Source organism: Sylvia atricapilla, chromosome 13 (assembly GCF_009819655.1).
Source record: "Sylvia atricapilla isolate bSylAtr1 chromosome 13, bSylAtr1.pri, whole genome shotgun sequence".
NCBI classification, from domain to species: domain Eukaryota; kingdom Metazoa; phylum Chordata; class Aves; order Passeriformes; family Sylviidae; genus Sylvia; species Sylvia atricapilla.
In genome coordinates this window covers 15,468,522-15,491,597 of record NC_089152.1, presented here as the reverse complement: position 1 = coordinate 15,491,597, position 23,076 = coordinate 15,468,522, and the positions used below count along the sequence as shown (strand labels likewise).

The 23,076-nt window shown below is 40.5% G+C and overlaps 1 protein-coding gene across 4 annotated transcripts in view; it reads left to right on the top strand.

The window, feature by feature from the left end:
- OTUD7A (OTU deubiquitinase 7A) overlaps window positions 1-23,076 on the top strand; it is a 99,373-nt gene that overhangs the window by 44,393 nt on the left and 31,904 nt on the right. For 3 of the 4 annotated variants that reach the window (XM_066328572.1, XM_066328570.1, XM_066328568.1), the window contains 3 exons: window positions 11,070-11,202; window positions 17,726-17,882; window positions 18,979-19,130. In XM_066328572.1, the coding sequence (XP_066184669.1) occupies window positions 19,046-19,130 (85 nt within the window). In that variant the 5' untranslated portion in view covers window positions 11,070-11,202; window positions 17,726-17,882; window positions 18,979-19,045. Of the gene's footprint in view, window positions 1-2,822; window positions 2,946-11,069; window positions 11,203-17,725; window positions 17,883-18,978; window positions 19,131-23,076 lie in introns of all 4 variants that reach the window. The other variant, XM_066328569.1, reaches the window with a different exon arrangement.

Here is a 23,076-nt window from a genome sequence, read left to right as displayed (position 1 = left end):
CAGCTTTCATCACTTATTTTGTCAGTGTGAAATAAACTAATTTACTCAGTTCTCATGAAATCAAATTACTTTTGCTATGTATTAGAAGTAGAGTAAAATACTTCTAAGTGCTATTCCACAGTGAGAAATGAGATTCATTCTCTTTCCCCAAACATGTTTAAATCCTGTTTTTTGCCACTGAATCCATGTCTCTAAAGCACAGACTTCACAGAGCTTTTCATCCCAGCGTATTTCTTCTTTTAGCCAGTACTGTCCAAGGTAGTTTCTCATGGAATTTCAGGAAATTTTTGTTTGTCTTGAAGATTTTTTTGTCATGGTAAACTTATTTTTCTGAGATAGATAGTTCTAGACCTGGGTGAAAATAATTAAATGCATACTTTAAAAAAATATTTTCACTGGACCATCTAATCATCAGGATATAAGTTTAATTTAAAAATATGAACTGGTTCAGTTTAGAGCAAGATCCTGTCATTCTGTAGAAATAAATCTAAATCTAAGAATGCTAATCCCTGAAAATTACCAAGATAGAGCAGTAGAAGGAAACAGTTTAAGTATTTGATGCAGTATACTTTGGTAGTATTTATACACTCCTTTTATAGTTATTTAGCATGAAGTCCATGAGAATTTCTATTCCATTGGTTTTGCTGTTAAGAATATGATTTGCACATTAGCATGGTGTCTGCAGACAAAAATAGAGACAGTGGCTTCATGATGAAAGTATGATCTTTGTCTCTCTTGAGGTGCTGCTCTTTTAGATAAGGTGGTTAGAAACTCTTTAATTTCTAATGTGTTAAACCTTTAAAATCAGATTGATTCAAAATAAATATGTCTATCTGTTCTAGATGCTGCATGGGTTCTGTAGTAGAGTTTTAGCATTGCATAACGAAATTATGGCCCAGCCTAAGTTCATTCAGATCCATATTTATGAGTAAATTCATGTGGTTTTGAATTACCTCCCCTGCAAAGCCAGAGTGGATTTCAGTAATTTAGACAAAAGCTCTCCATACCTGAACTCTCAGTGCTTTTAATGTCTGTAAGGGCAGAGAGCATATGGCTGGAGGAGCTGGCACTGTTTGAATTGCTAAAAGCAGAAAGCCACTTCATAGAGAAGACAGGAAATACCTTGTTTCCAAGTAAATCATCTCCTCTCACATTTCTTTTGAGCTACCTCTGTATATTTAAAGCATGAAAAACTGACATCATTTGTTTCACATGGATGTTTAAAATCTTTGGAAACTTTACCCAGAGAGAATAAAGTTTTGAGTAACTAAAATAAGTTACAGTGTAAATTAGACCAGCAAGATTGTAAAAGCATCTCTTCAAGGAGCAGTTAATTCTTTACAGAGGACTAAAGGAGCCTTAACACTCTCATAAGCTGAAACCACGTTTGGCAGACAGTAAATTTCAAGACTGAAAAAGGTCAAACAAACACTGTGGTGAAGTCCCAGACACTTATTTCCTGGTCACATTTTGCTAAATTTGGAACTGAGTCTACATCCTTTGCAAAATGTGTACTGCATGTAATTATATTCCAAATATTGTTTCACTGGAGGCTGTGAGATTTGACTGTTTCATTTGTGTTATTTATTGTTGCTGTGCTACAAAAATGAATTGTGCACTGGTGGTATAATAAACTACCAAATGTCTTATTTGTCTTATTAAAGAGGCAGGGATTAAAAGGATGTCTTATTAAATGTTTTGGTTGAAAAGCTATGTGAGTAATTGGATACATTTTTATGGTGAGGTATTTTATTTTGTGAGGGAATGATCTTTCCCTTTATGCAGAGATTAAGAGAGATTTACACTCTTTTCAGCAGTTGTTGTTAACACAGATTTTACTATGTACAGGAAAACATTTCAATATTATTTCATTGATTCTGAAAGCATCTGCTGGATTGCTCAGTGCTATGATGAGACAATTAGATACAATTTTGATTCTTGTGACAATTAAAGCAGCGCTGAGAGGAGGTGCTCCCCAAGAGGAAACCAGTTGTCTCTTCTGTGAAAGTGTGGCTGGTGGAGAAAAAAAGTCCCTGAAATTAGCACAATACTTCTTTTTTACACTGCTTGACAGAAGTGCATACACATGTCTGGGCTAACTCAGGGATGTGCTGGTGACTGCACAAGTTTAGGGTATTAAAGGACAGAAATCCAAAGAAAATGATGCTTCCTTCTCTCTGCTGCTTGCAGAACAATTCCCTGCAAAATTGATAGGATTTCCTGAATAAGTTTTCTACACATGGAACTGGCTTATTCATTCTGTGGATTCATAGATATTAAGTGTGCCTTGAAGCATGCTGATCCTTGTGTGTTGTTATTAACCAAAAGTAGATAGATGGGTCCAGATAAAACTGAAGAGATTGCCACCTTCAGCATTGAGATCTGCCTTCTATTTCTGAGAGACATTGCAGCTATTTATAAATTTGGAAGATCACAGGACTGTATGTGGCTTATCATGCTTATTCTTGTTGGTTCAGCTTCTGTACTATTGTAATTAACTTTATTCCTAGCTTTCACAATCACAAGGCTGTTTTTCTATTTTTAAGGCCTTCTGCAAGAATACTGGATATTTTATCTTCACTGAAGTGCTGTGGCATGTTGCAAATGATGTATAAGGCCTAAGTGTTTCTCTTTATTTCTCTTCAGAGTACACAGTATATACAATGTGCTGTTTGACATCATAGCCAGCTTAGTAATGCCCAGGAGAAAGTTTCCAAGGCCCAGAAGGGAGAGCAAAAAATAGAAGCTAAACCCCAAATTTTGTCTTTACGCCTCTCCCTACGATGAGCAGGGAGCTGAAAATGTCTCAGCGTTTTTTTCAGGCTGTTTAAAATACAGATGCAGGAGGAGGAAAGAGACTTCACTTCCTCCCTGCTCTTCCTTAGCACATTAGCACTATTTAGAGCAATACATGCTGTCCATTTTTCCTGCTCAGCCAATGCATTGTGACTCTGCTGACCTGTCTACAGTCTTTCCATTGCAAACATTACTTCATTGCTGCTGTTCTGTGTTAGCAAGGCAAAGTGATACAGTTCCAGCAGTTCAGGTATTTTTTCAGCCAGGTTTCTCCAGTAAGAAACCTGATACACTACAGCTTCAGTCCTTACCTTTTTGTCTCCACATGGAAAGAAAAGGGCCTTGCTGAAGCCTTTGCTCCCATTGGTGTATGTGCATTCATCTCAGTGCTATACAGATGAGTTAGTTCATGGAAAGAACTGAGAACAATGTGAGCAAATCTGTCCCTTAGTAAATTCTTGTAGTGGTTTGTAGAAGGCCTGATAGGACAGGAAGATTTCCAAGGTCAGCTTTCAAGGGTGACACAGGCTGGAGTGGCATTCTATTAAGTGTCTGACTTTCCAGAGGTAAAGTATTATGGGAACATTTACTGCTTATCTCTAAGTAGCAATTGCAATTATAATATGAATTCTCTGAATGTCTTTCTGTTTGAGAGCTTAAATTCTATCATTTGAATTACAGAGAAGGTACAGAGCCAGATTTTTAACCTCCTGCTGGAGATAGTTTGTATAACTTCGGTCCATTTGGCTGTGGCTTTACTTCAGGAGACTGACAGTCTAATTTAATCAAGCAGATGTGGATTTGCATATGTGGAGTGGATATTCAGTCACATTAGCTGTGGGAAAATTCACAGGTCAGTTCAGGACTGTTTGAAGTTGCCCAAGAAGTTCTTTACAACTAAATCTCTTTTGGATGAAATCTATTTATAGAAGTGGTGGTTTTTTTTTTCCTTCCTTTTATTAAAAGTCTCCAATCTATAGAGATCATCATCACAGAAAACATTATGTTATACATAAGAAAATAGTAGTTGCTGTGTAGTCTTTGAGTTGCATATATTACAATGCACATAAAGAGACCCATTTCTATATTAACTAAAACACAAATGCTTATGGCATGAGTTTAGTTCTGATCCAAGTTTAAATATTTGATTGTTTGATGGTGGTGACCTTCTTTTCTTGACATACCACTTCTACTTTGAAGCTAATGCTTGAAAAACCAAATTATTATCAACCGAGTAAAGTTCAGCTTGTACCTTTTTCCATTTTCAAGTATCATGAACTCCCCACAGATAGTTTGCCTTTCAGTGTACTGACTGCAGCTCCAAGAAATGAGCTCATTCTGTCTGTCATGAAATGGAGAGCACTGCTGGTTAATCAACTGGTTCAGCAAACAGAATAGCAAGAGGTTTTTCCCAAACATTTGTACAGAAGAGAAAAGCTGACTCAAGTGAGTGAATATTGCACATCTGCTGGTTTTGGCTGGGCTAGAGTTAATTTTCTTCACACTGTCTGTGTGGGGCTGTGTTTTGGATTCGTGCTGAGCACCAGGTTGATGATCAGGGATAATTTTGTCATTGCTGAATGGGGCTCACAGAGAGCCAAGGCCTTTCCTGCTTTTCCTGCTTCCAGGCTGGGGAGGGATCTGGGGGTGCACAGGAGGCTGTGAGGAGACACAGCCAGGACAGGTGACCCCCACTGACCACAGGGATGTTCCAGACCCTGGGACGTCATGCCCAGTGCATAAAGTGGGGGAAGAAGAAGGAAGGGGGGGACATTTGCAGTGATGCTGTTTGTCTCCCCGCGCCACCATTCTGTGTGATGGGGCCCTGCCCAACCATGGGAAGCACTGAATTGATTCCTTGTTTTGATTTGCTCTCCCTGTGAAACTCTCTCCATCTCACGCAGGAGTTTTCCAGCTTTTACCTTTACCAATTCTCACCCTGGTCCTGCTGGAGGGGGAGTGGCTGAGGAGCTGCTTGGGACTGGGCTGGCTGAGGTTAAACCACAACAGCACACAGTGCCTGTCTGGCAGACTGACTGAGTGCAGAGTGACTGACATGAAAAATAGAGCCATCGTTTTTTTCAAATAGGTTTCTGCAAAGCTAAGCAGGGGAAATGAGAGTTTTGCTTCTTGCACTGTGGTTGGTCACTCTTTAAGCCACCAAACTGAAAAGCTTATATAGTTGGGTTTTTGCAGGTGATGGACCATGGTATCAAGCAAACTCTTTTTCATGTTTTTTCTTTTCTTGGTTGAGCTTTTTGTTTTGGGGGGCTTGAGGGGTTGTTCTTGTTGTTGTTTTGTGGGATTTTGGTTTGTTTGGTTTTGATGGGGTTTGTTGATTTTTTAAAAATTCCTTTTGTGTGGCTTATAGTCTTGTCTGTCTGTTGAGCATCTGTCTCCCCAAACACTACTGATCTGTTGTTGTGAGACCTGCATCAAATCATCATTCTCTCTCTCTCCATCCCACACAGCCATTTGTGCTTCATATAAAACCTAAATGAACTTAAAGATCTTCATTGAAATCGTTCCTGCTCCACATCCCCAAATTTTTATTCTGAACCCACAGTAACAGAATTCTCTCTCTCCTCCTTGCATTTCTGGCTAATAAGCAGCCCTGCTAGTCAGGCAGAGCCATTTTCTGCCATGAGTTTTTGAATAATTTCTAATAAATTGACAGTGGGTATTGTCCAAAATGCTGAAACATTTGTTTCTAAAAATAATCAGCAACAACTCCCAATCAGCTCTGCATCTTGCTTCTGATCAGCAGCAAAGCAGGGGAGCTTGATCAATGTCTTTAAAATAAAGAAAAAAATATTGCATGTATGAAAGAGAACAGTTTTTTGGATTAAGGGATTTTTTAATTTATCTGTCACCTTTCCAAGGCTTTTATGACAAAATACAGGGAAAAATACAGGTATTTCTGAAATCCTTTTAGAATCCAATTTCTGATGTTTAAAAAATATATAAATATTTTTCTTGGCAGCAGATTAAATTGTAAGATATTTATATGCTGAAGCTTGCAGTAAGCTCTACAAACATGTCCTAATTCCTCAGAGTGATGTTGTCATCACGTTTGTCAGCTAAGGCTCAAGGAGACTGCAAATTCTTTTGTATTTTCCTCTCTTTTTCCTGTCTGGGAGTCCATGATGGGCTGTTTGTTTCAGAAGAGATTGTTCCTCATTTAGTTTACAGGTGCTCTTTTCATGTGTGAATTTGGTACGTAAGTTTAAAAAATGCAGGCGCTGTTATTTTTTTTAGCTGTTGCCTGTAGACATTAATATTCAGTGTACTGAAGGGCTTTATACCCCCACCCCCAGGCTCTATTTTGCAATCAATAGCCTTTTCCATATGTTTTTCCTGGCATTATGAGTTTCCTAGTTTGTACAGTCCTATTTAATTCCATGTCCTGCTTTTCCATAGAATGCAATAATAGATGATGACGACAGTGGCAATTAGAACTAATGGGCTACTTCTTAGAGATGCTGAATATCCATTAATCCTGTTGAACTTGGTCAGAAATTTGTCTATTTTAACATCAAACTTGGAATATCTGTTAGTTGCTGTTGCTTTTTTTGTGTGTGCAATTCTGCTACATGTTTCCTTATAATACTTTCTTTGATTCATCAGCTTTTAGTTCTCCTTGCTTAGCCTGAGTATTTCCTATTAATTATTATTTTTCATGTTGCCTGAATTACAGGAAAAATCATACTCTAGAGGCAGTTACAGCTTATTTATGTCTAGAGAAAATTAAGTCTGTGTTACCAAATTTATTAGACTAAATGAAAGAGGGAATTTTCTTACTGTTTAGGGCATTTTACAAAATTTTTTGGTGAACAACCATTCTTAATACTTGATAATTTCACATTCATTTCACTGAATGACTTTCCTACTGCACGACTTTCAGCTACTTATGTAGTCTAAGTGAAACACACAGTTGCTATACTTACATTATGTATCTTCAAAATGTTGTGAAATGAATCATTCTAGATGCCATGTCTCAAATTTTTATTTCCTCATTTGTATCTCTAGCTGATTTAAAATCTTGGAGATATTTAATGATAGGGGCTTTTTTTAGGATGAAAAGGAATTAAGTCTTCTATTCTACTTAGTTTCATTTTCTAAACTAAATACAGTAACTGAGGAACATCGTGTTTCACAGAAATAAGGGTGGGAGTCTCAGGGTTGGGGAGAAATTACCCAGTTCTGTTTTGCTGCATTGTGTGTGTGTGTTCTTCCCTGCTGGAGCTCATTTAGCTCAGCACACACCGAGCTGGTATTCCAGCTTCTGCTGAATTCCAGCATGTTAAACGAATTCCTGCTCGTAGCTTGCTATTCTTTCTTTCTTATGTGCACCTGAGGACTTACAAGTGCATGCTTTTTGTACATAATCTGAATTCCAGAAGTTCAATCCTACTGCTACCTACTGCTATTTTTAGGGTAGTTGTAAAAGGGAGAACTTTCTCATCAGTCTGTCACTGAAGCTGTGGGATGAACCAATTGAGTGGATCAGTATTTTTAAGAGGAACATGGAAAAATCACCATTATGTGTTTTACCTTGATGCGAGGAACAATGTAACATGCAGAGCAACAGACAGTCAAACCTTGTGTTTAAAATAGCAGCTGAATTGTCTCCATCAAGGCATGGATGTGCTGCAGACTCCATTTTTAAAGACTATACTGAACCCTTAATCGCTGACTGTGCACTTGACATACAATTAAGCATTTGAGCTTTCCTCTAATCTCTGTGTACAAGGAGATAAAGGATGCTTGGAGACTTGTAACAGTAAGACTATTTATACAGGGCTCATACTGCTAACACTTTTGATGTCCTTTAAGCTTCTGCCTTCATATCCCTGTCAGCTCAATCCACTGCACACATTTTGTTGTCAAACTGGCATAAGCCAGGAAAGGGAGAAATGTATCCACATGCAAGAACACTGGTCACAGTAAGACCTTTTCCTAGCAGGAGGAGAAATCCTTTCCTTCATCAGTAACTTGTGACAGACTCTACAGACTTAGGGCATAGATAAAGCAATAGGTGTTTCTCATGCAGTCATTATAAAGAGATTTCAAGTGATGAAGGTTCAGGAAAAAAAAAAAAAGAAACTGAGTTTGTGTCAGCATTTCAGACTGTGCTCAAGAACTTGTCTTTGAAAAGTTAGATCATCGAGGTGCTGCCTTACTCTGGGGAACAGCAACTGTCACAGGGATCTGCAAGATCATGAAACATTAGCTAGTCATGGCTTTTTTGTAGCTGAGCTGTGGATAGATGCTATGTGTCAAATTTTGCATCCTTCCCCCCACAGTTTTCAACAGAGACGTCTGCAGGGCACAGATAGACACAGTTCCATAGCTAGAATAGAATTATCGCTTCTTTGGTACGTGCCCTTTGTCTTTAAGAAGACCAGTACTGATAGTGGCCATCTTTATCATGAATATCCCTTCCTGCTGGTGGTCTTGTTATTATTTCTTGAATATTATTGCTTCCCTACTATTAGAGATATCTTTTCCCTCATGTGTTGCTTGAGCTAAATAAAAAATTGTGAAGAACCAATGTGCAGTGGACAAGACCTTGTACTGAATGTAGAACTTGCACTGAAGAAGCCAAGTCTTGACAGAATCCAAGCACAAAGAGCTGATGTTACAGAAGGTGATGATTTATATCTGAATTTACAGTTACTTCAGTGTGCTTGTATGTAACAAAAGTAATGGAAGCAAGCGCACACTTGAGATGTGCTCACCCTTGGGGAGGAGCTGATCCACATTCAACAGACTATTGGCAGAGGTTTTCAGCACTGTGCAGCTGATCCTAAGCTGCTGAGAAAATTGTAGGAAGCATTTGAGTCCTATGTCAGAAGCAGAAGTGGAAAATGGAACCCCTTTTGAGTTCAGAACAAGCAGTGCAGGAGTATCTTGGGAGAGAATTGAGGTATTTCTAGAAACTGAGTGGAGGAAGCTTCTTCAGCTCTTTGTTAGTGACTACTTTGAAATGTCAGATAAAAATAGGGAAAAATGAGAGTTACTGTGGATATTCATTCTTAACAAAGAACATCTTTGATCTCTGGCCTCAGCTGATTTTGTCTCAGACTCTTACCTTCAAAAGACCTGTTGGAGATTGAGCTCTTTGGTTTGCAATACGTATGTAGCATCTCCAGTCTGCATTTCATTTTCTCTGCTGACTTTACACAGAAGCTGTTGCAGGAACCATGCAAAGGTAGAGATAAATCCAATATTGTGCTCCAAATGATGAAAGAATTGCAACTGAAATTCCATCCTGAACCTTTTTGAATTTCGTGATAATTTCATTCTGAGCTTTTATATCTTTGTGTAGCTTGTCACAGACCAAGTTGGGGTCATATAGGGAGCATTCTTCAGTTTCTTGGCCCACTGTACAGGGGAATACAGCAGAGTAAGCAGTATTTAGGGTTGATCATAAACTGCTGAAGCGCCAATGCAAGTGTGAAAAAGGCTGAAAAGGGCTGAGCTATGTGCATGTCCTTGTGCCCTGGCCATTACAGTATCTATGGTAATATTTTAGATAACTTATTTACAACCACAAGCTAAATGGAATCATTTTTATTTTACTTTAAACGGTAAATTGTGATATAATAAAAAATTTTACTGCAAGCACATAAGTTGAGTCCTCTTTCAACAGAAAAAGTAGGCTGAGTGTTGGAAAGTGTTTGTTACTCTGTGCAGCAGATGTGTTGAACAAAACTATAAAAATGTTTCAATCGTTTTTTATTAATATGTGTTGAAAAAAAAAGAATATACTTTGCTTGTTTATTTCCAGGGCAACGATAAAAGTTACATCTCCTTGACAGAAGCATCATCATTTGGTTTGGGGGCTGGATATCAGAGTTAGTTATTTTCTGATAGCTAACAGGAGTTTCATAGTGCAGATATTTCAGTTTGTCAATAGAGTATAGCTGGAAATGTGGAGGCATATTCACACTTGATGATTATTTCTATCCCCTGCAGTCCAAGTACCCTTGAAAGTGTTAAGAGTTATTAAAAATTGCTTCTGTAAGTTAAGGGTTTTACAGTTGGGTTTTTTTAAGTTCCCTGAGGGTGATAAAGAGAGGGTCACAGGCGAATGTGGTTTGACTGCATTTCCTTTGCAATGTATGAAATAATGGTCTTTATGCTGTTACGAACTTCGAAATAATCTGCTTCAGTGTGAAAGTATCTGTGGTGTGCTACATCCATCAGTGAGTTCCAACAGAGAATTGAAGATAATTCTTTGATCAGATTTATGGTTCTTGCAGGAAAATACGTCACAGTGAAGGGAAAAAAAAAGGTAGGAATCTTATTAACTCCTGTGTGTTAGTTCACATACACCTGAGTTAGAGTTGGGGAAGTTAAAACTTGTTAATTTAGGTACCTAACTCATGTTACAGTTCAGTTGTCACACAGAAAACTGGGAGCTTTTGCATAGGAATCTATTGAGATTGGTTACCTGTGTATGTACTTTAGGAAATAACAAGAAATAATGTTATGTTCTGTTTTCTTATCCTAATTCTTACAAATTCATAAAAATTGTGGACCTTGTTATATAGTTTTGCCTGTTTTAAAAACATATCCGAAGGAATGTTTTCCATGATAAAAAGATTTTGGTGGGTTTGGGCCCAGTTACAACTGTGTGACTTTTGTGAAAGGATTAAAAAACCAGAAACAGAAAATCATTTTTAAAGTGCCTTTTAGAATAATAAGGTGAAGCTTATAGTAATTGAATTATATATCTGCAAGCAACAGGATTTATTCTTAGGAGATAGGACTAGATTATATGGAAAGGGAACTGCTGTATCTTATAAAAATAAATAAACCCTGTGAAGTGGTGTTCCTTCTTTCTTCATGTGCTCATCTATTTTCATCAAAAAGAGTGCTATCTTGATTGAGTCTTCTTCTGAATATCTCTTCATTAGTTCATTGCTTTAGGTTTTTGGAAGCTTACGAGAAGCAAACTTTCAAAGCTGTATTTGATGAATTTTTAGACAAAGAACTGTTTAATTCCAAGTGCAAGGTGGCATTTTCATGTAGGAGAGTCATAAGGATATTTTTGTACATTCATAATTCTTTTTTTAATAATTGTCTGGGTTGTGCCTAAGTAATATTCTTAATGCAAATGACTGTATCTGGTAACTTATCTGCATTACGAGTAGTATCTATTAGGCTTCTAAGGTCAAAGGTAAAGTCTATTTTGGCAGTTATTATTATTCAAATAGCAGAAGTGTAATGATTAATATTCTACTGCTTTTTCTTTTTTCTTTCAGATTTCTCAGGGGACAAAATTTTGCTTATTCATACCTTCTACTGTGGCAAAAATGGATTCTTTTCCTCACCAAAAACCAGCAGCATAACACCCATCCAACACCTGCCTCAAGGAACTCCAACTTAAATTCTATTGTAAGTCAAATGAACCGCTCGCTTAAAGGTCGCTTTAATCAGCGGCGTGTCTGTTTACTGCTGCTGGCCCTGAGCGGTGTCACCCGGCTGTCCCCTGGGTGTCCCCTCAGGGGCAGGGCTGGGCCCGCGGCTCCGGTGTCACCCGAGTGTCCCCTGGGTGTCCCCTCAGGGGCAGGGCTGGGCCCGCGGCTCCAGTGTCACCCGGCTGTCCCCTGGGTGTCCCCTGGGTGTCCCCTCAGGGGCAGGGCTGTGCCCGCGGCTCCGGTGTCACCCGGCTGTCCCCTGGGTGTCCCCTGGGTGTCCCCTCAGGGGCAGGGCTGTGCCCGCGGCTCCAGTGTCACCCGGGTGTCACCTGGGTGTCCCCTGGGTGTCCCCTCAGGGGCAGGGCTGTGCTCGCGGCTCCCGTGTCACCCCAGTGTCCCCTCAGGGGCAGGGCTGGGCCCGCGGCTCCAGTGTCACCCCAGTGTCCCCTGGGTGTCCCCTCAGGGGCAGGGCTGTGCCCGTGGCTCCAGTGTCACCCCAGTGTCCCCTCAGGAGCGGGGCTGGGCCCGCGGCTCCGGTGTCACCCGGCTGTCCCCTCAGGGGCAGGGCTGGGCCCGCGGCTCCAGTGTCACCCGGGTGTCACCTGGGTGTCCCCTCAGGGGCAGGGCTGGGCCCGCGGCTCCGGTGTCACCCGGGTTTCCCCTCAGGAGCGGGCTTGGCTGAACTCCTGTCTCCAGTGTCACCTGGGTGTCACCTCAGGAGCAGGGAGCGGCTGCACGGCTTGGGCTGAGCCCTTGTCTCCGGTGTCACTCGGTGTCACCCGGGTGTCCCCTCAGGAGCTGGCTGCGGGGCAGGGTTTGGGCTGTCCCCGGTGTCACCCTGGTGTCCCCTCAGGAGCGCGCTGCGGGGCAGGGTTTGGGCTGTCCCCGGTGTCACTCGGGTGTCCCCTCAGGAGCTGGCTGCGGGGCAGGGTTTGGGCTGTCCCCGGTGTCACCCTGGTGTCCCCTCAGGAGCTGGCTGCGGGGCAGGGTTTGGGCTGTCCCCGGTGTCACCCTGGTGTCCCCTCAGGAGCTGGCTGCGGGGCAGGGTTTGGGCTGTCCCCGGTGTCACTCGGGTGTCCCCTCAGGAGCGGGCTGCGGGGCAGGGTTTGGGCTGAGCCCCTGTCCCCGGTGTCACCCTGGTGTCCCCTCAGGAGCGGGCTCTGCGCAGCGGGGTCAGGCCCCGGTGACAGCGGCTGATCAGGACGCTGATGTGCAGCGCAAATGACGGCTCAGCCTCCTGTTGCCATGACGATTGATTTCAGACGTGGCGGTGGAGGAGCAGGGGGTAGGGAGCTGCAAGGGCTGAGGCCGGTGGGGCCGCAGGCTCCGTGTGGCGCCGCAGGCACACGGGCATCGCTCCTCGGGCAAGGCCGGCCTGGGAAAGGCAATGGAACTCCCCGTGACACCCGGAAACGGCTGCTCACAACGCGTGCTGTTCCTGCCCTGGAGTTAATTTTATGCAGGCCGAGTACATGATAGATGTTTTGGGAGAGAAAGCTGTGTTAAGATTAGAGTTTTGGCCACCACACCATCTGTATTAGAGAGAAGGATGGCATTTGGAGAAATATATTCAATGTTTCAGTGTAAGAGGATCTTGCTGTATTGGGACAAATGAGGAAAATGAGGGGAAAAATAGGGAAAAAAATTCAAATGAGGAAGAAGTCTAATTTATTCATGTTGCTTCTTTGGAGAGATATTCTAGTAAAGGAGATGCATGTTACTTAGTGAAACTGTACTTCATAAGAGGCCTCAGATTAACATCTGAAAGCCTAATTGTCATTTTTCCAGTGCAATATAGTACTGCCTATGTCTTTATCACTCTCATAGATAAAAGAATAATTAATACTTGAATTTGTTTTAATATTAAGGTATTTGTTTCAGAGAAAGTCTGACTTTATCAGTGGCATTACATTTATCCTTTGCACAGCTGCTTTCTGTTAGAACACAATTAACACACTTTGAGAGGGCCCTTGTGAATAAAATAAGGGAAACATTGTAATTGACTTACATTCATTCTCTATAAAATGTTTTATCTTGTTATCTATGTCATGTTTTCTTGTTTGAAAAAACAATGGTATAGCATTGGTGGTGTTTTATCCTGGAAAAATACTGATACAGGGATGTAGAAGATCCTTATCTGAAAAGGCTATGTCTCTTGCTTGGTTTATTCCAGTTCAGGAGCCCTGTTTCTGTGGACTTCTTGTTTACCTGTGACATTTTCTCCTTCTGAAAATGTAATCACTCTTAAGTAAGAAAAATGGTGGTGTGAAAACCCTCTGAAACTCCATGAAAATACAGTTGTAAAAATCTCATCTAAAGATAATTTAGTTCTGTCCTTCACTATACTTGTAGCTTGAAATAATTCAAATATGTAAGCATATAGTAGACACTTTAAATAGCATTTCTGAAAATTGAAATATAGCTGCATTTTTAAAATTCTTCCCAGTTGGTGCCTGAACCTTGATGGCATTTATCCTAGAACTGAACCTGAAGTACTTGAACAGTTCTCTTGGACAGCTCTTCTTTGATGGTTCCCACAGAGCCAAGGATTCTTCACACAGCTTCTTTCTTTCTGTTTTTTTTCCACTTCTATGTCTGATGTATCTGTTCAGGACTTGTCTACCCAAGATACCAGGGAAAATTGATGCAAATCAACTAAATGTAGGAATTTAAAGGGGGCAGCTTAAATCCTACCAAGTCCCTGTGCGCACTATCCCATTCATAATTGAAGTGGCCTCCAGTGAATTCAGTTTAACTCATTTTGAAGGCAAGATGAGCCAAACCAAATTAAGGCCAGCATTTTATTCACAGATGAAAGTGTTTCCAAAGGAATTTATTGGATACAGAAACAAATCCAGTTAAATTAGTTGGGTTAATTTTCCTGAGTTCCATTGTGTAGATAAAACCTTAGTAATAATATCTGATTTGAGCTTTTACTTTTTGCCTTTTTTTGTTCTTCTCCTTTTGTTCCAAAACTCTGATATTTTAGGCTGGAGAAGGTAGATTGCCCTTTCCAAATGCTGTCCTGTAATTTTCCAGTGTTCTGTGAGTCCACATTTTAGCATATAAATGCCTCACTTTGCCATCAGGTTTAGTTCACAGTAACCTTTTGTTAGGTAATTACCATTGATTTGGCTTCTTCAACTAATGCTTTTTAATCCAGTTAGCAGAAAAAATACCATCTCCACTTTCTTAAGTGGCCTGCATTAACCACCACTTCCCTTAAAGCTGCTGTTCTTCCCCTAAACAAATCTCTGCTGAACTCGATTGTTTAATTATAGATATTTTACCTTAATAGTTTAAACTAATAAAGAGTGGTTTAATTTCATAATATTGTCAATAATTTAGAACTATGGCATTTCCCATCAATTGTGGCCTGTCAGGAAGAATTACTTTTGAAGTGCACAAAGAGGGTGTTTCTGCATTCACAGGCAGCCCAAGCAGCAGGAACATCGCACCCAGGAGCTGACTGCACCTTTGTGCACTGCCAGAGCAGCTCAGAGCCAGGCCCTGAGCCCCGTCACACTGCAGGGACATAAAAACAGCCGGGGGAACTGGTTTAATGCAGTCACTGGGTGTCTCTCCAGTGGTTTCCCAGAGCACCAAGACTGTGCATCTTATTGATGGTGCTTATTTCATCCTTTCTTTGACAACTGGGAAAGTGAAAGATCTTAGTTGCAGCTTAGTCATTCTGTCTTCTTGAGGATTCATCCAGTGTCTGCTGTTTTCTCTCTGTTCCTCTGGTTTTGTCGGCTGTGTCTGTTCTGGATGCATGGGATGGGATTTGTTTTAACATGGTTGCTTTTGCTTCATTAGATAGCCCTGTACATCTCTTTAAGTTCTTTAGAAAAAAGAACTTCATATCATTTAACTGGGTGAAGCTATTTGATTTTGAAGAAGCTAAATTTAGATTCAGGTGAAGACTGTTTACTTCCAAGTATGGCTCAGCTTTGACAGAGAGGTACTTAAAGGAGAAGAAAAGATCAAATGTAACTGAGATTGTACTAAATTGATTTCAAGTCCTATTAGCCCATCTTAACATTTCAAAGTAATCAGTATCTCCTCTTTAAATACTTTTAAAATGCTTTTTCTTATAATATAAAACAAATTATCCAATTCCACTGCCTCTTGTATTTGCACTGTATAGATAAAAAAAAAAAACAACTTTAGGGAAGAAGTTTGGCCAGAAAGTGAGTGAAAAGCCAGGTCTTGCTGTGTTTTGGTGGCCAAGATGTTTGAATTTCCATTCAGTGCCAAGTGACGTTTGTGTGTCATGTGTGACCCATTTGAAATGCAAACTGCAGGTGTCTGTGTGTGTCTGTGGTGTTACCCAGGGGAGGAGTGGTGCTCGTGGACAGGTGGTGTGAGGTGAAGGAGGTGTTAGATCTGCTCCGTGTGTGTATTTAAAGTGGAAGTTGTGTTAATGCTTTGACAAGGCATGGAGAGCAGAGGTGGTGCTGATGGTTCCTCAGGTGAGGAGAGACAAAGTCTGTCTGGGGAGGAGTGGGTCTGAGAGCCACCTGCCTTCTGAGTCACTGCCTCCTTTAGAATTTATTGTTTATTTTCTTTTTTGCTTACTTTTTACACTTCCATCTCTGTGGGTTTTAACAGCTGATAGTAGTTTTCTGCCAAAGATAATATTTTAAGACTTTTTCTGTTGAGTTTTGTTCTTGTTGTTTTGCTTGTTTTTCTAATCTAAATTCTAGAGGGATGAACAGACAGCTTCCATAGGGAAAAAAGCAGTGTTAGTTCAAACGTATGCAGAGAGGATCCTGCCAACTCTTTGCTTCCAGAGTGTAGATTCTGTGTGGTAATCTTGAGGTGATGGTGACATCATAAATGCAGAGATTGCACTTGCCTTTTGCTCTGAGAAGGATGTGGGTTTTTACTGTTGAAAATACTGAAGTAATGCTGATTCTGAGACAGCTCATGAATTGGCTTCTCTAAGCTGATACGCACTTCAGCTCCCCAAACTTATGAGCACTCCAGCCCCCACACAGTGACTGTACTTGAGTGCCCAGCTGGTGCATTTTAAATTAACACTCATTATACTACTGAGTCACTTCTGGTGGTGATCTGAAATGCACCAATGCTTTGTATCATCTCTGGCAGGTTCCTTTAGTTTTGATCCATATGTTTCCATCCTGCTGGCTAAGATTAATTTTGTTCTTTCTTGTAGTCACCAAAGAAATTAGTTGTATTCAGCTTCTGGTGGTCTTTTTGTACAGATTACTGCTGTTGAGCACAGTGTATCTATGTATGAATGTTTGTTAAAAATAAAAGTAGCATTTTTGTCCTGCATTTGCATTGGAACAGATTCAGTTGAGACAGAGCTTAGATGTCAAATTTGCCCATAATCCGTTTAGGTAGTTCTCTTTCAAATGAATCTGCATTCCTTTTTAACTACTCTCCTCAGTATTTTCAGCTGTCCTTCTGTTAGTACATCTTCATTAGGATTACCTTTTAGAAGTGTTTCCCTTGCACAGAGGTGATCCAGTGCAATTTGTGGTCCTTTCACTGGACTCACTCCAACATGTCCATGTCATTCTTGTGTTGAGGATCCAGAAATGGACATAATATTCCAGACAAGTCTCGCCAGGACTGAACAGAGAGGAAAAGATCACCTCCCCTGCTATCCTCATGTGGCCCAAATATAATGATACATTTATATAAATAGTATAAAAGATGTGAAATGTATGGTGGTACAATGTAGAGGCCAAAAGAGCATGAAATGGGTGGAATTATCAACAGCATAATCTACCTTTGTCCTGAAAACCATGCAATTGGTATCCACAGGGCTCCTCTGATGAGGAGCTGTGAGGGAGCTTGAGTTGTTTAGCCTGGAGAAAAAGGGGCTGAGGGACACCTTACTGCTCTGGCCTGAATGGAGGTTGTGGTGAGACAGGTGTCACTCTTCTCTCAGGCAACAGGACAGGATAAGAGCACATGACTTGGAGGTGCTCCAGGGGAGGTTCTGGTTGGACATCAGGAGGAGCTTCTTGATGAAAATTGGAATGAGCTGCTCGGGGAGGTGGTGGAGTCACTGTCCCTGAAGATGTTTATGGAAAGACTGGACATGGCACTTACTGCCATGGTCTAGTTGAAAAGGTGGTGTCAGGTCATGGGTTGGATTTGATTGTCTCAGAGGTCTTTTCCAGCCTCATTGATTCTGTGATCTTAAAAGTATCTTCCAGCTGTAACAGTTCTATGGGTCTGTGATTTTATATCCCACAAAGTTTCGGTTTGTTGGGCTAAGCTGGGTTTAGTGGCCAGTCCCCATGGATAAGGCTGAGAAGGACCCCACCCCCATGAGGCAGAAGGTGAATGCTGTTTGCAATGTAGCAGGGATGTGTACTTGCAGAAAAAGGCAATGTCTAAGAAGGCAAAGGCATTCCATTTTTCAGGGTAAGCATAACCTGAAGGTAACTACACATGAAGGAGGAAAGGACTGTTTCAGGTAGGAGACAGTGAAATTAATTGGATTCCAATTTCTTTCACAGTTTATTTCCCTGTAGCTGTGGTGCAAGCAAGAGCCAACCAACATCATCTGCTGCCAGTAGAAAATCTCCATGCCAGTCCTTACCCTTGGCACGAGGTAAAGTTACAACTGAGCCTGTGAGGAGGAATCAACAGGAAAAATCCAATTCATGCTCAAAGGTAAACTTGGACCAGTGAATAACAAGCATGAAACTAAAACATATGCTTTTCCTTACCTTGTGTATTTAATTTCATCCTGATTCCTTTGCTTTGCACTGTTTCAGCAGCAGTGCAGGCAGGGTTGAAGTATGGAAATATGCTTAGGATGACTGTGTTTTAAATTCCAGCTGTTTTAATAGCTTGCCTAGCATGAACTCCTCTTGTGGTGCCTGCTTTAATTTCTATTTTATGTTTGTAAAGAGCATTGCCTAGGAGGAGGAGGAGGGTCCTGTTTTCAGGAATGAAAGGAAGATGCAAAATGCAGTAGCTCAGATATTTTTTTGTTGGCCATGCATTTGGCAGTATAAATTCCCAGGCCAGACATTGTCACATTTCACTTGGGGCAAAGCATGATCTGCTTCCTAACAGGTCCCTGGGTGATGGTGCCCCCAGGAGAGCACACTGGTGAGATTGTCCCCCACAGACTGCTCATAAACACAGTAAAATTTGTTCAGCAGCTACAGCATTGGTCACCAATAAAAGGAAATAAACCAAATAAACCTCATAATTTACTGTATTATCAGCTGTTATGAACACTGGTTTAGCCACTGGTTTCCTTGAGAAGGAAAGAAGAAAATTAACTCCATCCCAGCCAGAATCTGTAAATTACAGAAGCTGTATTGGCAAGGCAAATAAAAGAACAAATCCTAAGCCCTGCTCTGTGTGTGTGTTGGTATTAGTAAGGCAAAAGAGCTCTAGACATTTAAATCCTTGCTAAACCTCAGTTCATGGACAGTGACAATGATCTGGTGATTGTGCTTTTAATAAACTGATCTTGTGTTTAGCTGAATTGGAGTTAATTTGCAAAGCTATTTATGAGCTGCACATAAGAAAAATCAATAAAAATATGAAATAATAAGATAGAGAAAACCTTCCAGTGTGAGTGATCATCAGCTCTAGGCTAAGGCAGAGATGGATGACAAATGCTGTTTATTTTAATATGCTGCAATGTGAATATTTTAGCTTTTTTAATAGTCTTGTTTAGGGAATAGAGGAAAAATGTTGTTTACATCACCTGGGAGTACATTCTAAACCTGTTTCTTTTTCTCCTTGGCAGATGGAGACCTTTTAGCCAGCCAGTGAGTCCTGCTGCTGCATGTCTGGCAGCACCTCTGAATGATCACATGACTCTTGATATGGATGCAGTCCTGTCAGACTTTGTTCGGTCCACAGGGGCAGAACCAGGTCTGGCAAGAGACTTACTAGAAGGTAAGCTTTTGGGACACAACCATTTCCTGTCTTCACTGCTTGCTTAAACCAAGAGCCAGTCATAACAAGACAGCTCAGGGCTACGGAAACAGATATTTCTTAGTATTCTTACCAAGTCTACTGTTGCAATAAGCTCACCATAGATTAAACTAAGGCAGGTGTTTTTAACAAAAAACTTTAAAACTTCTTAGTTCTAGATTGCTGTGTTAAGTTACTAAGAGTCAAGCCCTAAATGTTTATGTGCCAGTGAGAGAGGGGAGGAGACTTTAGCTGGATTTTCATATTCAGCTGCCTGAAAGTAATTGTAAAAGTTTCTCAGGTCACTGTGTTTAGTCTGAAAAGGATTTACAGTACAGTGATAGAGACACCAGTGGTATCTTTGTGTTCCAGTGGTTAATGTGCATACCTGAACTTTACAGCATGGAAGCCAACTGGCTAGGTTGAAAAAGAATTAAGAAGCTGTATCAGGAAAGTAACTGTCTATTTATTCATTTTTTTGTAGTTGTTTTAGGTTTATAGGCTTAAAAGTGGAAAGAGACCATTGATATCTGGGAGAATTTCATAATAGTTAAGTTTGTTCATTTTTTCTTATGTGGGCTAACAATAATTGTGAAGATGAGAGGTTGGAAAAGAGTAGATGATATTTGTAAATTGCAAGTCGGTTCTGTGGGCTTGAAACTTCTATGCTGGACTTGCTGCCTGAGAGGTTTGGGATTTGCTTTTTTTTATTTTTTATTTTTTTAATCTCAATGTTCTCTAAGAAATTGTGTTAAATCAAAGTAACTACTGAACATCTACAGCAGATGTAAAAGTATTTCTTATTTTATGTATCTCCTTTTTGCAAGAGCTGTTTGATTTTATGTATGCTGAAAGTTTTTCATTTTGTGGTAGGTCCTTCCTTTACTCTGGGCTTTTCAGTAATAAGGCATGATAGGTTATTAACACAGAGATGCACACAATTCTGCAGCATTTCCCAAGTCATCTGATACATGAAATAAAATCTTGGAATGCCTAGCAAGGAATATTAGCATAGACTTGCTATATTTAAGGGCCCTCTGTTTTGTCTGACTGATTTGATCAACCTGTCACTCTTGCCTGGAGTCTGTCTTAGTCTGATGGTCTTTTAGAAAAAGAACTTGAGATTTTTCTCAGCTATATCAGTACAGATTGTCAGTTACTGTGCTGACAGAGCATTGCCAAAATTTCAAAGGGTTCCTCCATATCAGAGGTCTTTTAGAAGAGTTACCTTGTTTTCCCTTCTATAAAGAGCAATACTTTCAAATAAACATCGAACAGAGTTTCTCTGTGCTGTACTTCTCGTTTCTGTAGATGAATAGATTCATATCGAACATACTAACAAAGAAATAAGCAATAAACAATCTAATTATTCTGACAGGCTAATAGACATATGTATCTGCACCAAATCATTTCCTCCTACACAGGAATTTCTCAAAGTAAAAGGGATTATTGCAAATTCTGAGCAAGATGTGCTCAGACAACCATTTCAGCACTTATGGCTGTGGCTACATTTGGTGTAATAGTTTCTAACACTGGTCATATCTTTTGCTGGGAGACAGTCATTGATGTGGTGGTTTCTCATTTGTTCAAAAAACACACAACAGGGACTGCCACCCTCACAGCCTTTTGACTATCCCAGTGTGTCAGTTCTCTGTGAGCAGCAGTGAAACCCATGGAGTAGCTTCTTAACAATAATACAGACAGTATTCAGAAGAACAGCCCCCCACCCCGTGGTGCCCATGCCTTGTACCTGGCCTTGGAATGATGATGTCCGTAGTTACAATCAGATTTTGAAAACAGATGTGCACGAATATTTCCCAGAATTTTCAAGGTTTGGTTGTTCATAGCCCTAAAAATGATGGTCATAGTGAACTTGGAGCCAAAAAAAGCTTGTGTAGACCCTCATTTCCATGTAATCACAAGTTTTGGTCAATCTGCTATGATCCCTTAGCCCTTTGCTCTTTCTGACCCACTCAACAGTTCTATTTTTATAACTTGCTCAGACTGAATTTTCACAGTGTGCTCCTATGGAGTAACACCTTTTCAGAGCCAATGCTATTTCTTTTGTCCATCTTTGGGGGAAGTTTCTTCAGTTTCACTATCCTGTAGATAAGCAAGGATACCAATTTCTGCTTCCTTATCCAATTATTTTAACATATCGATTGTTTTGCTTTGGTTATGTCCTGCTACATCCACAGCACAGTTGTGCACAATATGTGTTGTTCGTCCTGGCAGCAAGTGGGTGAGTTAAACACACACTGACTGTTGTGCAAATAGCTAAAAAATCTATACATTACATATAGATTTTCTGCATTGCCAGAAGCTGTCCTAAATGTTGGCTCACTTGATGTTTCTATACTCTGCCTCTCCTGCTGGTAAAATCCCTGCAGTTTTCTTCTGCTGAGCTTTTTATTGAGTGCAGCTGCTTGTCTCTCTAGCTCAGAAAATATTCTGCTGCTTGTGCTTGACATGTATCTTTCAGAAAGTGTCCATTCTACTTTTGAAATGGAGAGGAAAAGAGATTTTAAAAAATAATAGTTATATAACATTTTCATGGCTGGTGTCTGGTATAAAAGTCTAATATCGGATTTCCCTATTTGTTAAGATGCTTACAGCTGTTTCAAATTAATTATAAATTAATATTCATAAATTTCAATGACAAATCATTAGCTGTACCTATTCTGTGTTAGTGGATTATACACACATGCTAAAGCATTAGAAATGTTCCTTAGAAATGTTATTTTCCAGCTTTGCTTTCATTTTTGGATGATTACTTACCGAGTCTTTCATGTTTCATTTCCTATCTCTGAGATGTTGTTCGCCACTTCCTGAGGTTTTTACCTTGTTTATATGCTCTCAAGAACTGAAAGCATTCTTGTGTATGTGAGCTGAGGGAGAGGAGAAATTACATTTTGTGAACCTTCGAGAGGTTTGCCTTTCCAGCCTTTCATTCTCAGCCTTTGCTGATTAATTTAAAAGCAGCCTAAAAAAACCCCTTCACTTGAGTGGTTAATATTGACAGAGCAATTTGACAATAAATGTGGCCCAGGTGACAGAAACAACAACCTTAGCAAAGCAGTTTGAAAAGCAGCCTGTGCTGGCAGATGTGTATCACTGCTTTGGGCAGGAGTGAATTCAGAAATGGATCAGCCTCGTGTCACAGGGAAACAGGAAATCAGCTGCAACACTCTCCAGATGTCACCTCTGTGTGTTCAAGGCATTTTCCAGTCACTGGGAAGACTCCTTTGGCTCACTCAGCTTTGGGAACGTTCTTAAATATAAACTGAGAGCTCTGCATGGTGGAGAATTGATTTCTCTCCAGCTGTGTGAGCTCCAACTTCCCCAATGTCTAGGAGTGAGTAGGGCACGTCCCTTTTCCTCCTGGGTAGTCTGGGCTGGCACCTTGATTCACTCACACATAGAATGTAATGCTGGTGAGTTTCTGTATAATCTACTTAAAATGTGCCCTACAGCAGAAAAGCCGTGAAAGAAAATAGTTTAATCTTTAGAACAAGTTTTACTGTATGTGGTTCACAGTGTCAGGGCTGTGGGTGTGGATGAACTCAGAGATCACTGATAAATCAGGAGAAAGCAGCTCAGTTTTCAGGAGCAGCAGGTGTGCAGGCAGTGACCCCTGGAATAGAGGGGGAAGGCATAGGATGAAAGGCTTTAAAATGCCAACAGGGTAGGCAGTCATAGGTACTGGAGGATTTGTGAAATAATAATAATAATACAAACTGATTCAATAATAATACATTTAACTGAAAAGTTGCCCTTTGACTTGTATCAATGGCTTCATTTATTTATATAAATGATGTGGTATTTCACCATTCCATATAAATAACTGCTGTCTATTTCCAGCTTCAAACAGCACTTAATTGAGGGGTACATAGCTGAACATGAACTCAGGAACTGGGAGATTGGCTTT